Below are 14,448 nucleotides of genomic sequence, written 5' to 3'. Positions count from 1 at the left end.
CGCCTCATTGACCGACAGATGTCGCCGCATATCTTCTCTTTATCATCGATAGAGGGCGCTAATATCGCACTACTACATGTAAGATTATGCCTACGCACTAGGGCTATAGATATCTTAAGGTATTTATATTGTCTGTTCATATTTGCTATTCCCCGCTATTTCCCGCTCTTGTGCGTTGGTCTCACAATGTCTGATTCACCAAAGCAGACTGGAATATGCGGAAAAGAATTTGTTGTTTTTGCTCATCGTCGCTATGATTTGAGTGTATTACCTACATACAGCGGTAGAATCCTCCTTATTGACCTTCCTTCCGTCCTAATCGTCGGCTTATGCTAAATGGTCTCAATTTTAAAATTCTTGTCATGTGAATAACAGATTCGAGTGCATTTTTTTTTTTGGTCGGATTGGGTTTTTTCTGGATTTACCCAAGTCTCATACAACAAATATTGCACCATTTTCCATTAAACAATGCGAAAAATATTATAAAAATTTTCTTATTTTTATTTAAACTCGAATACTACATTTAATTTCTGATTTAATTTGATTTATATATTACATTATGTATTTTTCGGAGTGGACTGATGTTAGTCGACAATAATTACATAAATTTCCTCAAATATTTTATACTTATTTGCCTGATCACATCCTTTTAAGACGGGCTTATTGTATAACACTCTTTAATTATGTTTATCCCCAGGACTCTTATTTTCTAGCTGTAGTGATTACGTTATATAAACAGTGTTAATTAGTCAAGAATTGTTAAAAACCAATATTGCGAAATATTCGATAGCAAAATTAAAGCTCAATTAACTTAGAAACACTAACTTAAGAGTTATTATGTAAAGCGACGACGAGGTTAAAGGTTCGAGAATAGACTACTGCCGAAAGGCTTCAAAATTATTATGTAAAATTAGTATGTACAAATTTATAGATCTATTGGTTGAATTTAATCATTTAAAAATATTCACCAGCTGCCGCGTAAGACTTGGGACAGTGGATTTCTGCATACTTGCCATAAGCTGTGTTAGAGCCGACCTTAAATAGCTTTTTATGAGATAGATTATTCCATAAATGAATCAAATACGAGTCTTTAGTCTTTTCCATTGTGTCTTCCAAGAATTCGGGATCGGTGGAATGCCTCCATTGCTGATAGGGAAGTGCATAAAAAGCCGTTGAGTTAAATACCTGAAATCCCCGACAGATTTTGCGACCCTCCTCAATGGCTTTAACGATTTCTACACCACATATTGCTCTCACCACTCGTCTTATACCCTGGGGACCATTTCTGGTATACTCTTCTCCAGTGTAGTTACTCTTGAAATCCCGTAGAAATAATTCCGCAATCTCATGGCCGGTTCCAGTGGGTTCCACACTGAGGACACCATTGCCCAAGGTGACATTGTCAAATGCACCTACATAATTCAATGGCACATCCTCTAGGCTGCGCAGGACAACAACATCCAAATCAATGTAGATGCCTCCATAGCGATAAAGACTTATCAAACGAAGTAGGTCGGAAGTATGTTCCATCGGATATCTGCGCGATGAACACTTTAACAAAATCACAAATAACAAAATCACAAATAGACTTTTATACGTACCGCCCCTTAAGCATATAACCTTTCTTGATCCAATCCTCGACTGGAGTATCTGTCGCATACTTCTGTAGATTCAACTGCCGGAAGTGAACATTCGGAATGCTTTCTATGACATTGATGAGGGACTTTTGGGCGATGGATAGAGGACGGAGCGTAGGGCAGGAAAACAGAACGAACACATCAAAATTTGGATTATGTAATGCAGCTGATTCAATTGCACATGCTTGTCTGGCCGTCAAATTCATAACGTGAAATTGCGAATCTTGCGAACGGTGTCGATTGCAAGTGGTCTCGTGGAAGAAAATGGTTCGTCCAGGCGTAGGATTTGATTTAGAGAGTAAAACATCCTCAAGTCTTGTGAAGCTCACGATATTGTAATTTCGATGTAAATTGTCCCAATTAATAATAGCTATCACACAACAAATTACGACTGCAACCACCAGACAACGTCCATACAGCACCGAGCGAAGAAACATGATAATTTTTTCTGAATATGCAAGTTGGTTGAGACACGTCTGCTTCGTTATCAAACAAGCAGAGACGACGTTTAGTTTTAAACTGATCTGCTCTTTCAAGCAGGCCTTCAATTTATTCGTTTTAATACTGCGTTTTTATTGAAAATGGGTCAAAAGCTTGTAATAGTTTTGAGAATAAATCTGCCATAAGAAGTGAGTGCCAAAGGAACAGAAAGAAAGAAGCTATTTACATAATTATTATCACATTGTGAGAATACATACGCTACATTTTAGTAAATCACCCAAAAATGAAAATCGTCCTAAATAATATATAGTTTTTCTATTTTTTTTTTTTTTAATAACTTCTAAATTTTGGGAAAAAGATTTCTAAAATTATGTAAAGGCATGTCCTAAATCGACAACCCCAAGAATTATTTTAAAGCTTCAGAAACAATTATTCTAATTTACTTGCTCGACTTTTATATTAGAGTATAGCTGTCGTCTGCCTTAGAAGCTGAGGATTACGGGCTCAAATCGCCATGGAGTCGTAAGTTCTTTCAATCTAACTATATGAATTCTATAAGCTACATAAATTGTTTGTGTATATGTGGAATCTAAAAGTATTAATGTTTAATAATAATATAAAATAAAATTAAAAAAACAAGAATTCTTTAATGTAAACACATAGATTACAAACCCCAGAAAAACAGATATATCTTCTCACAATTAAAAAAAAAAAGTCCTGACATTTAAAAATACAAATCCTATGTCTTAGAAGGCTGCAACCATAAAGCTTAGAAATTTATTTTCTGAATAATACACGTACACAAAAGTAACGTACCAAATAGAAATGTGTGACGCACAAAAGGCATTGACGCAAATTCTACTGAATATATTTGGTATGTACATATGTTTTGTCTATTCTTTGATCGCATTTAATTACGGCCACGCTTGTCTAAATATGAGTTATTAAACTCATTTCTATATAATTTACTTATATAATTGTTAGGTGGTTGACTTCGGATAGGAGATTAATGTAATTTTGAGCTCACTTCAAATTGAAGAAGCTTTATCTATAATTACTATTATCGATATTCTGGAAGAAAAGTAGCTATCAGAATATGCTACTCCACTCCAGTCCAAAGATCCTGTTATGCCAACTTTTGGCAAGAATTTTATTGAAATATATGTTATTGTAGCTTACATGAAGGTTCAGGATCAGGAACCGCGCTGGTTCCGGCTGTGTGATCAGTAGTGCTGATTTGAATTTGAGGGCGAATCCAAGCTAAAATGTTGCAGACTTCTGAGATGATCTTTTAAATCGATCAAATTTCAAAGCTCGCTCAGCTTCGGTTGAGAGTTTGAGTGGAATAAATTTCCGCACTCTACATGTGGGATCCAAATTAGTGAGTTTATATATATTTCTCCCCCTTTTTTTTCTTTCACCAACATGAAAAGTAATAAATTAATATAACAATATACTTGATACACTTATTTGGATTTTCTCACGTCCTAAAGATAGTTGGGGTGTTTAATTATGTAAATTTACTTTTATAAAAATTCATTTAAGACTTTTATATTGGCTGTGGTGTATTTTAATATGTTTTGTGTAAATTTATTTTTTCTTTTTGAATTTATAAATTGTGAATTTCATGTCTTTACTTTATAATTTAAATCGTAGCGAGATTCTAAAATGAAATAAAAAAATCTTGGAATATTTCGTAAGGAGAATTAGTGCAACACGAATTGATTAATTTATTTAATTATTAAATTAATTTTCTTATTTTATTTATTATAAATTTACTTATTTATATAGCATACTTTCAGACTGTGCTTTAATTTGAGTAATCATATTAAAAGCCCGCTCAGTTTTCTCGCGCAGATCTTTAAAGAGAGCAATAAGCTTTCGCTCATTGTATTTGCGATTAAAGTTGAGTGATTTTTGTATTCTTTACCTATAACGGCTCTCTCATACTTAATTTAAGAGAGCTTTTGAAGGTGGGACATCTAATTGGGCTTGCGGATAGATTGATTATTGTCGAAATTGTCATATCATAGAGGATGTCGGCAATAGCTCGGCTTGGTATTCGAATAACAATTGCATAAATTTAGGCACAGTATTTTAGTAAATTAAACAAGCACACTACACGGTCAAATAAATAAAATGACTGGAGTACAGCCTGCATAGCCACCAATAGGGTTAGGTAGATAACTATTGCATAGCTTCAGGCATAATAATTACTTATTGATTGACTTAAAAATTTGTGCGATCAGATGTTGTCAGAGGTTTCTATATTATATTGGTTTTGAGCAGTGTTCGTCATGCTGTCTGGCGATCTATCCGTCCGCATGAGCGCCTCTCTTTTCGACACCCTTAAAGCTAGAGCCTTGAAACTTGGAGCATATACAAACATACATACAAAGTGTAAAAATTAAGGAACTAAATCCACTGTGAGGCTAAAAAATACGGCCACGCCCACACCTGCGCCCATTATTGCCAAAAGCGATATTTCTGAAAGTGTAAATCGATTAAACCGCATATCTCCCACAATTTTAATGATAATGTCGCTAAACTTATGCAAACAAGCATATACATTTTCAGACCACGCTCACACCTGCCACCCCAGGAAGCTCGGCCCTAGAAATCTAAAATTATATATATTCCATCATTTGTAAGCTGGAGTCAACAATTTTTGAAAGTAGCAATAGCTTGAAAGAATCGATTAAATCATTTATCTCAGGCAATTTGAAAGCAAGAGGTAGAGCAATTTAAGAGCTAAAGTTATCAAACTTGTAAGGCACATACTAGGACCCTTCTCCAATTCCCAAAAACTTACATCTCTTGCAACATAAAAGCTAAATCTACCAATCTCGGAAGGTAGATTACTTGGAACCTTCTCGAATATTTTCTTTTCGGTACCGCGGCGCCTGTTATCAGATAATATTACTTCTTGCTGTAAGATTCTTTCGCAGTTGATGACGTCCGACTCCAAGGTTTTTATTTGTTGTTTAGGATTTTATAAGCGAGTGAATGTGTTAGAAGTTTATGCAATGTTTGTTCAGTTGTATAAAAAGACGGTAGTTTAAATATTTAACGTCGGGCTACTAGATTCGTCCATTATTTTAAAATTGCTTTTTCTCAAGCTATCAACAACAACTTCTACATTGAACCACACTCGGCTGATGCGACTCTTGAACTGAAGCCTCGCCGACACAAGGTAAAATCGCTGTAAGAAGCGTATAACAATAAATACACTATATATAGAAATTTTTTGATGAAATTTCTGTTTATTGTTATTTGTTATAGTATTAACTAACAACATCTAAAAATGTATATACTAACATTTAAAAATATTCACCAGCTGCAGCGTAAGACTTGGGACAATGTTTTTCCGCATACTTGCCATAAGCTGTGTTGGAACCGACCTTTATTAGTCCCCTACTGGAAACCTTATTCCATAAGTGAATCAAATACGAGTCTTTAGTCTTTTCCATTGTGTCTTTCAAGTATTGGGGCTTTGTTAAATGCTCCCATTGCTGCCAGGGAATCGCATAAAAGGCCGTTGAATTAAATAACTTAAGCCCCCGACAAGTTTTGCTGTCCTCTTGTATGGCCTTAACGAGTTTTACACCGCAAATTGCTGTAACAACTCGTGTCACAAGAGCTGGCCCATTATCTACATAATGTCGACCATTGTAGTTTATCTGGAAATCTCGGAGAAATAATTCGGCAATCTCGTGGCCTGTGCCATTGGGTTTCAGACTGATGACAGCATTGCCCAAGAGATCGAAAGTTTCTGCACCCAGATAATTCAAGGGCACATCCTCTAGGCTGCGCAGGACAATAACATCCATATCCATGTAGATGCCTCCATAGCGATAAAGACTTATCAAACGAAGTAAGTCGGAAGTGTGGTGTACTGGAAATCTGAATGAGAGACAAAATTAAACTAGTCACAAATTCACAAATACACTTTTAAACTTACCGTCCTTTAAGCACATAACCTTTCTTGATCCAAACCTCGACTGGAGTACCTTTCGCATACCTTTTTACATCTAACTGCCGGAACTGAACATTCGAATAGCTTTCTATTGCATTGATTAGGGACTTTTGGGCGATGGATAGAGGACGTCGCGTAGGGCAGGTAAACAGAACGAACACATCAAAATTTGGATTATGTAATGCAGCTGATTCAATTGCACAAGCTTGTCTGACCGTCAAATTCATCACTTGGAACTGGGAATCTTCCGAACTGCGATTATTGCAAGTGGTCTCGTGGAAGAAAATGGTTCGTCCAGGCGTAGGATTTGAGTTAGAGAGTAAAACATCCTGAAGGTGTGTGATATCCAATATATTGTAAATTCGATGTAAATGTTCCAGTGTTATGGTAAAATAAATAATCACTATCACACTGAGAATTATGACTGCAATCAGCAGACATTGTCCATGCAGCACCGAACGAAGGAACATAATAATTTAATCTGAACACACAAGTTGATTGACAGACCTCTATTGCGTCATTAAACATGCAGAGGCGACGTTTAAATGCGAACTGATCTGCTCTTTCGAGCAGACTTTCAATTTATTTGTTTTTCTCTTTGCTTAAATACAGCGTTTTTATACCCTAAACCCCTAAAAGTGGTTTCAATGTTATAGTAGTTTTCTGACCCCAAATATTCTAAAGCTGAATAGATATGGCGATGATCGTCCGTCCGTCCATATGTGTGAACATAATGTGTGGCCTTATTTGCTAGATTTGCGATAATCGATTTCCTAGCCTCCTAATGCACGTAGCACTCTTAATTTTAAAGCTTGTTCCGACGCACTGAACTAGTATAAGTCTCCCGCTTTCGAGGAACAGGAACAGAAAGTGCAGTCATACGGACAGACAGACACATAGCCTGCAAGATACATAGACATAGATAAAGCAAGCAATCACTCAGTTCATTCACAATTTTTTCAAACTTAATCAATTAATATTTGACACTGATTGGTCAGAGATACCCTCATTCATTACATTAATCGCTGTAGGCTGCAATTTGCACAGGACTCTGGTCAGTTGTATATCTTTGTGAATATGAAAGGTAAGTCGACTTCGTTGCCACACTCCCTATATTATGAAGATACAAATAAGAAGAATGATAAAGCTGCAACCGATCACTATGGCACTGAGAGTTACGATCGCAATCAGCAGAAGTCGTCCGTGCATCGTAGAAAAATAATAATCGAAAATGAATGAGATACACAAGATACTTAGTTCTAAATATATTAGATTCTGTTGTCACCACAAACACATACTGTGGGTTTGCTTCTTATCTTTTGTAATTGAATTCGACAAATGAAACTTAACACGTCCCAAACATGGTCATAGCCTTAATTACATTTCAGTACTTGACTGTAAATTAAAACTATTTTCTTACTTGTATGAAACTAATATTTACATATTTTATTAACTAATTATAGATCTGCACTCGCTCCGAAATTATCAAGCCTCGTCAATAATTGCAATTCAAATTGAAATTTTAATAACGATAATTTAAATCCGATTAGTTTGTTGATATTCGTATCGATATGCTTGGAGGAATGCATATCGCGATATGTATTAAAAATAAGCTAAATATTGCTTTAAAAAAAAGAGTAAAATGTTTGCAAAATCTGGTAACACCAGAACCACGCAACAACATTGTGAATGGCAAAACGAGGAGAAGTGTAAAAAAACTAGTTAAAATTTGCAATTGTGAAAAGCATCAAATTGGCTGCCGCAACAATACGACCGGTACTCGTACCAAACGTTAAATCCATTAAATCATATAGAAAAATAGTGAAATGAATGTTCCTCCTAGCGCTGGCAATGGCAACGCAGCAATGCCGATGCAGCCAGCCACCGCAATGGGCGGCATGGGATACACGCACACGCCTGGAATGGTACCGGTGCCGCCGTTCAATCTGCCGCCGCCGGGCTTTGGAGCGCCACCGCCGCCGGAGTTGGCGGCCGCATTTGGAGCACTCGCCTCAAATACGGAATGGACAGAGCATAAGGCGCCCGACGGACGACCCTACTACTACAATCAGAATACAAAGCAAAGTTCGTGGGAGAAACCGGAAGCGCTAATGACGCCCGCAGAGCTGCTGCACAATCAGTGCCCCTGGAAGGAATATCGCTCGGATGCGAACAAAGTTTATTATCACAATGTGACCACAAAGGAGACGTGCTGGGAGCCACCGCCAGAGTATGTGGACATGAAGGCCAAAGCTAAGGCGGAGGAGTAAGTATCTAATGCTAAGTGTAGATTCATTAATTACATAAAAGAAAACAAATCAAAAATACTTGCTGAGAAAAAACAAATAAAATTAAAAAAAAAACACGTGTACATTTGCAGAGCAGCCGCTGCGGCTAAAGCTGTTGCCGCCATGACGTCCTCCAGCCTAGTCGGAATGGTGCCGCATGTGGCCCTAGCCAATATCCTGCCAGCTGCATTGCCCGCAGCGCCACGCATACCCACGCCCGAGATACACTCACCGCTGACGCCGAGCAGCAATGAGAACAGCTCCTCGGCCATGGATCAGGCAATGGCTGCAACGCTGGCTGCCATCGAGGTTCCGCAACAAAATTGTGAGTAGCCAAAGCGTTGCTTGAACTGATGCTTTTCATGCTTAACTTATTGCACTTTAAGCTAAAAAAGAGGATAGATCCAATGGAGATAACAACTCGCTCGTGTTTAAGGACAAGCGGGAGGCAATTGAGGCATTCAAAGAGCTATTGCGCGATCGCAATGTGCCCTCGACTGCCAACTGGGATCAGTGCGTTAAGATCATATCAAAAGATCCGCGTTACAATGCCTTCAAAACGCTCAACGAACGAAAACAAACGTTCAATGCGTATAAGACACAAAAGTTAAAGGATGAGCGCGAGGAGTCGCGACTTCGTGCTAAAAAGGCTAAGGAGGATTTGGAACAGTTTCTCATGTCCAGCGATAAGATGAACTCACAAATGAAATACTTTCGCTGTGAGGAGGTCTTTGCGAGTAATCGCACATGGACAACGGTACCAGAACAGGATCGTCGCGATATCTACGAGGATTGCATTTTCAATTTGGCCAAGCGTGAGAAGGAGGAGGCGCGTCTGCTCAAGAAACGAAATATGAAAGTACTTGGCGAACTGCTCGAGTCAATGACCTCCATTACATATACCAGCACATGGTCCGAGGCGCAGGTGATGTTGCTGGACAATGCGGCATTCAAGAACGATGTCACGCTGCTTGGCATGGACAAGGAGGATGCACTAATAGTGTTCGAGGAGCACATACGCACGTTGGAGAAGGAAGAAGAGGAGGAGCGAGAAAGAGAGAAGAAACGTGTAAAACGTCAGCAGCGCAAAAACCGCGATGGTTTCTTGGCTCTGCTTGACTCACTGCACGAAGAGGGAAAACTCACCTCGATGTCGTTGTGGGTGGAACTGTATCCCATTATATCGGCGGACATACGTTTCTCTGCCATGCTGGGACAGAGTGGCTCAACGCCGCTGGATCTCTTCAAGTTTTATGTGGAGAATTTGAAGGCACGTTTCCACGACGAAAAGAAGATTATACGCGAAATACTCAAAGAGAAGCAATTTGTTGTTCAGGCCAAGACATCCTTTGAGGACTTTGCCACAGTTGTGTGTGAGGATAAACGCTCCGCCAGCTTGGATGCGGGCAATGTTAAGCTAACTTACAATTCGCTGCTGGAGAAGGTACAAAGAAAAGAAAAATGTATAGTTTTGACATACATAAAAATACTAATTTGTTTTTGTTTTTTTTTTATGTTTATAGGCTGAAGCAATTGAAAAAGAGCGAATGAAAGAGGAAGTGCGACGATTGCGTAAATTGGAGAATGAGATCAAGAACGAATGGCTGGAGGTGAATGTGTCCGTTGACGAGCCGTATGAGAGTGCCAAAAAGCTGGTCGAACATTTGGAGGCATTTGCGTTGTACGAGAAAGAAATTGGCGTGGAAAAGATCTGGGAGGACTTTATCAAGGAAAGCGAGGATGCGTGCAGTCATCATCATTCACGATCACGTAAATCGAAAAAGAACAAAAAGCATAAAAAACGTGTACGCTCCACGTCGAGATCAGATATTGAGAACGAGGTGGTCGAACTAGAGAAATTCAAGAAGCGACGCTCAAAATCACGCTCAGTGAGTTAACTAATAACAAACTAATATTTTTGCAACTTATCCAATGAAATATTCCCCTCGCACACAGAATACACTCAGTTCGATTGGCAGCATTGAGAGCGAAAAGCTTATGAAAAAGAAGAAAAAGCGTAAGAATAAATCACGAGCTGTAAGTCCTCCAATCGTTTAGCGTTTAAATATGTATTGAAAAAATCAATTTTTTTTATCATTTTCTGCAGTCTTCTTACGAATCCGAGTTGGGCAATTTAACGCCAATCACAAGCGTTGCACTGCAGCAAAACGATTCCAATTCGCATTCACCCGCCAAAAAGAAGAAAAAGGAGAAGCGCACCAAAAGGGACAAGGAAGGTAAAAGGCATCGAATCAATCGGTCTACAACGCCTCTGAGTCCTGCCGCCCAATCAGACTCAGCGACATCCCGGAACGAGGAGCTAACGCTTAGCGATGGTGAACTGGAATCAAAGCGAGCTGCGCTGCTAGCCCAGCTCAATGAACAGTTAGACGAATGACCTGCCCAGGTTGCAAGATTGAAAGCTAAATTAACAATAACAGCAGTTAGCATTAGTCAGCTATAGCCATAATATAGCCAGTCTGCGCAGTGTGCTTTAGTTGTGTACAAAAAAAAAACATACGCTAATCCAGCTCCAGCAGGTGTTTTTTCTCCTTCAGGACACGTGGACATGCTATTACCTGTATCTCCTATTGCACATCTCATTTGCTTTGTTCTGGAATACTGGCCCTCTAGCACAACACAATCCAACACAGGCAACAAATGTAAGTTTTCCGACACCAATAAGTTTGATTGCAATGAAAAATATAATATCATCTATAAAACAAATTTTTGTGACTAAAAAACAAACGATTTTTTTCATTTACAAACAAACAAAAAATTACCTGTTTTCGCAACACATCGAAACTCTTAAAATAAGATATTTTTCAAAAACGTAAAACCAATATTATGAACAGTTTTTAGCTATACAATTTAAAAGCATTTTTCAACATGGCTCAAACTAAAGTTTTCTTTAGATATAAACAAAAGCAACAACTATCCTCTGAAATATGCTTGCAGGCTGAACAATATAAATAAATAATTTTAAAAACTTTTTCTTAAAGTTTTCAAAGCTATAAATATACACAAAATGTACAATCCCTCTATTATGGTCTGAACAAGAATATATAATAACCCCACCAAACTGCCATTTGTTGAATTAGTAAAGATTTTGATCTTCATCAACCGTGCAGCGGTCAGCCCGACAATTATAAAGATTTGAGACTTCCAATAAAAATGCATTGTACATTTTTACTAATTTTTGTTTAATGAAAATCTTGACTTGAATCTTTTCGCCTATAAAAATCAAGAAATCGGCAAAACGCGAATACACAAATGTTATCATTATTATTGTTATTGTTATACTAAAACTTGAACTCCTTGTACTTCTTAGTGGTCTTTGCTGGATCGGTTTGTTGTCGCTTACGTTTCGATTTCTGACGCGCCACATGCTCCGCCAACATGTCCGACAGATCCTCCTTTTGCAAGTGATTCTGTTGCTCGCGCATTTGCTGCTCATAGCGTTGGGCCATCGCATCGTTGTCCAGATCCAATTCACTGGGATCCAAGGCCAGCTCAACAATGCCCTCACGATCTGTTGTTGTAGATCGCACCGTCGGCTGTTTACTTGCGCCAGTGCCTCCTCCGCCAATGTCATAAACATGCGTGGAACCCATCATTGAAGCACCTATGCGGTCTGTGCGCTTCTCCGGCAGCACCTGATACAATACAGGCGTTTCATTGCTGTAGACGAATAGGACTTGGTTAGTTTCAATCCAATGATTGGTGGCTGGTAACATTGTAAACTTACTCCTCCATTTCGGCTTCGATTTTCTTTTTGCGCAATTCAATGTTCTCGGGTGTCTCCATGCCCGCTGGCACACTGGTTAGACCCGACGGCGTAACCAGACCCTCAACTGGCGTAACTAGGCCGGTTTCATCCTGCTGATTGCCCAGATCTTCACCATCCTCCTCCTCCTCCTCGGAAGACTCCTCCGATTCAGACTCCAGTTCGCCCCATTGATTGCGCTCAATGTCGGCTTCGTCGATGCCGTTCTAAGAATTATGATTCATATTTAAATATATATATATTGATTTTGATTTGAAATCTTGCCGCTACTCACATCCAAGTCAAGCGTATTCATGCCGAATACATCGCCATAGAGTGGCTTGCCGTGTTCATCGACTGGCGGTTTGCCCCAGCCACCCGCATGGTAGCCAAACGAGGTGCCATCTGGTATGGGCGCATTCAAGCCGGGTATTTTGAGATTTGGATACGAGGGCGGCGGTCCGTAGCGCTGCTGGGCAATCAGCCATGGTGGCGGTATTTTGTGCGAATTGGGACCCACTGGCATGCCCAAAGCAATGCGCAATTCTTCGGATAGATCGCCTGGCTTCTTCTCCTTGAGACGCGTCTCGAACTCCTTGCCCTCGTAGTAGAGATCACCATGGATGGTCATGCGCGGCTTGGTCTGCCACTTGAAGAAGGCGTCATGCAGCTTCTGATAATCAATGTCAATTTTACCCATTTTGGGACGGACACGTTCACGCATCTTGGCCTTGAGCGTTTTGGCATCCTCGCGCTCCTGCAGCGATTCACGCATCTCCATGATGCCAGTTTTCTTGATAAACGCAGGCAGATCGAAAGGTGGCTTCTCAATGCCACGCTTGCCCTGCAAATACTTGCGCTTGAAGCACCAATGACGCGGCACCTGCACCGTATTGCGATAGGCTTTCAGTTGCACTAGCAGCTTTGGATCCCGTGCCGTTACATCGTGCATTTCGACAACATCGGGACGTGAGACCAACTGCTTCAGCTCGGCCACGCTGAGACGTGTGAGCTTCTTAAGCTTGCGCTTGGAGAGCTTCTCCTTATCATCCTTAGCGTCATCGTCATCGTCGGCATCATCGTCGTCATCATCGTGCATTTTGTTAGTCAACTTCTTAGCTTTGGCCAATGCTTCCGCATCCAGCGCCGCCTTATCCTTCTCAGCGGGTTTCGGTTTGTTCTCCAGTTTAAAAATCTCGAAGACACGATAGAATTGACGATACATGGGCGCCAGATCCGCAATTGTTATCTTTTCAGGCACATATCTGTGGGCGATTCGAAATGTTAGTGGCAAGGAGGGAAAGCTTTAAGCTACGAGTACTCTAGTTGCAGAGGTTGACTTTTGAGAACACCATAACCAGTTTAATCAACAAAAATAGTGCAAGCTTCGATTAAAATTGTTACCACGTACTCAATTGTGACATCTGCATCGACGCTTCCATTTTCCGACTGTTTCTGTTCCTTGGCCTTGTCCTTCTCTTCGGCTGCGCGTTCCTTTTTCTTTTTACTGCTACGCGTCTCACGCTGTGTCTCCTTTTCCTTCTCCACCGTCGGGCGCTCTTCCTCGCTGCCAACCGCCTTCGAACCCTCTTCGGGCTCCACCTCACGTGGCTCGGAGCGACGCGCCAGTTGCTGTTGCCGTTCGTACTCCAATTTTTGGCGTATCTTTTTGTTTTGCTTCTTGCGACGTTTCTTCTTTTTGTTTTTGTCCGCTTTACTCGGCTTGCCAGTTTTATCGTTGCCGACACCGTTCAATAGATTATCATCGGCGTCATCGCTGTCGTCGCCCACATCGGCCAAGTCACCGTCTTGCGAAGATCCGTCCACACCGAGGCTCCCTCCACGAGCATCCACATCGGTGTCGAATTCGGCTACACGCTGATCCTTTAGCGCGAGCACATCCTCCAGTGCCTTCGGCAGCACCAGTTCAGTGGCCTTCTCGTCATCGATGTCATCTGCTTGGGCGTCATCATCGTCACCGGCTTCGCTGCCATTGGCAGCTCCGTTGTCGTGCGTCTGCTGTTGATCGATTCCAACGGATATGAGTGGCGCCGGTTGACCTCCCTGTGCAAAGTGATGTGAGAAATATTGCGAGGATTTGTCTATTAGCGCTACACTTACATCGGGTTGAATTTGATCAGCCATTTGTATTTTATTTTCTAAAATTAAATAAACAAAATTTCAAGCAAAATAGCAAATTTTGGTGATGTCCAATTCGTGCTATCGATTGATTTTATAAGTGGCCTGGTGGTTGAACAACTCACATCACTATGTGTGCTTATCGATAACTAGTGTATTTAGCGTGGTTGCGCTCTGTGGTGTGTGAATATATTTGTTAAA

The 14,448-nt window shown here is 40.3% G+C and overlaps 4 protein-coding genes across 4 annotated transcripts; 1 reads left to right on the top strand and 3 right to left on the bottom strand.

Moving 5' to 3' along the window:
• Positions 1-954: 954 nt before the first annotated feature.
• LOC6562020 (lactosylceramide 4-alpha-galactosyltransferase) lies at positions 955-1,843 on the bottom strand. The gene is made up of 2 exons (XM_001988829.2): positions 1,602-1,843; positions 955-1,537 (listed from the first exon to the last, which is right to left on the bottom strand). Exons 1-2 carry the CDS (start codon positions 1,841-1,843, stop codon positions 955-957), a joined length of 825 nt encoding a protein of 274 aa, XP_001988865.1.
• A 3,555-nt stretch (positions 1,844-5,398) lies between these two features.
• On the bottom strand, positions 5,399-6,470 carry LOC6562021 (lactosylceramide 4-alpha-galactosyltransferase). The gene is made up of 2 exons (XM_001988830.2): positions 6,040-6,470; positions 5,399-5,981 (listed from the first exon to the last, which is right to left on the bottom strand). The coding sequence occupies exons 1-2, from the start codon at positions 6,279-6,281 to the stop codon at positions 5,399-5,401; spliced, it is 825 nt and encodes a 274-aa protein (XP_001988866.2). The 5' UTR covers positions 6,282-6,470.
• A 1,268-nt stretch (positions 6,471-7,738) lies between these two features.
• Positions 7,739-11,069, top strand: LOC6562022 (pre-mRNA-processing factor 40 homolog A). Its single transcript, XM_001988831.2, has 6 exons — positions 7,739-8,320; positions 8,435-8,667; positions 8,729-9,786; positions 9,866-10,231; positions 10,299-10,379; positions 10,450-11,069. The coding sequence occupies exons 1-6, from the start codon at positions 7,881-7,883 to the stop codon at positions 10,738-10,740; spliced, it is 2,469 nt and encodes an 822-aa protein (XP_001988867.1). The 5' UTR covers positions 7,739-7,880; the 3' UTR covers positions 10,741-11,069.
• Positions 11,070-11,526: 457 nt separating this feature from the next.
• Positions 11,527-14,413, bottom strand: LOC6562023 (splicing factor 3B subunit 2). Its single transcript, XM_001988832.2, has 5 exons — positions 14,230-14,413; positions 13,520-14,172; positions 12,404-13,373; positions 12,091-12,335; positions 11,527-12,023 (listed from the first exon to the last, which is right to left on the bottom strand). The coding sequence occupies exons 1-5, from the start codon at positions 14,251-14,253 to the stop codon at positions 11,645-11,647; spliced, it is 2,271 nt and encodes a 756-aa protein (XP_001988868.1). The 5' UTR covers positions 14,254-14,413; the 3' UTR covers positions 11,527-11,644.
• Positions 14,414-14,448: the final 35 nt, after the last annotated feature.

The sequence above is a fragment of the Drosophila grimshawi genome, unplaced genomic scaffold (assembly GCF_018153295.1).
Source record: "Drosophila grimshawi isolate 15287-2541.00 unplaced genomic scaffold, ASM1815329v1 contig_1377, whole genome shotgun sequence".
In the NCBI taxonomy this organism is placed as follows: domain Eukaryota; kingdom Metazoa; phylum Arthropoda; class Insecta; order Diptera; family Drosophilidae; genus Drosophila; species Drosophila grimshawi.
This window is presented reverse-complemented; position numbering and strand designations above follow the sequence as displayed.

Excerpts from the sequence above, each read along its gene's own strand:
- LOC6562020 (XM_001988829.2), bottom strand. The coding sequence starts at position 1,843 with ATGAATTTGACGGCCAGACAAGCATGTGCAATTGAATCAGCTGCATTA. Across the intron at positions 1,538-1,601 it reads GGTTATATGCTTAAGGGGCG|ATATCCGATGGAACATACTT; the intron begins GTACGTATAAAA and ends TTCATCGCGCAG.
- LOC6562021 (XM_001988830.2), bottom strand. The coding sequence starts at position 6,281 with ATGAATTTGACGGTCAGACAAGCTTGTGCAATTGAATCAGCTGCATTA. Across the intron at positions 5,982-6,039 it reads GGTTATGTGCTTAAAGGACG|ATTTCCAGTACACCACACTT; the intron begins GTAAGTTTAAAA and ends TCTCTCATTCAG.
- LOC6562022 (XM_001988831.2), top strand. The coding sequence starts at position 7,881 with ATGAATGTTCCTCCTAGCGCTGGCAATGGCAACGCAGCAATGCCGATG. Across the intron at positions 10,232-10,298 it reads GACGCTCAAAATCACGCTCA|AATACACTCAGTTCGATTGG; the intron begins GTGAGTTAACTA and ends CCTCGCACACAG. Across the intron at positions 10,380-10,449 it reads GTAAGAATAAATCACGAGCT|TCTTCTTACGAATCCGAGTT; the intron begins GTAAGTCCTCCA and ends CATTTTCTGCAG.
- LOC6562023 (XM_001988832.2), bottom strand. The coding sequence starts at position 14,253 with ATGGCTGATCAAATTCAACCCGAT. Across the intron at positions 12,336-12,403 it reads TGAATACGCTTGACTTGGAT|AACGGCATCGACGAAGCCGA; the intron begins GTGAGTAGCGGC and ends CATAATTCTTAG. Across the intron at positions 12,024-12,090 it reads ATCGAAGCCGAAATGGAGGA|CAATGAAACGCCTGTATTGT; the intron begins GTAAGTTTACAA and ends ATTCGTCTACAG.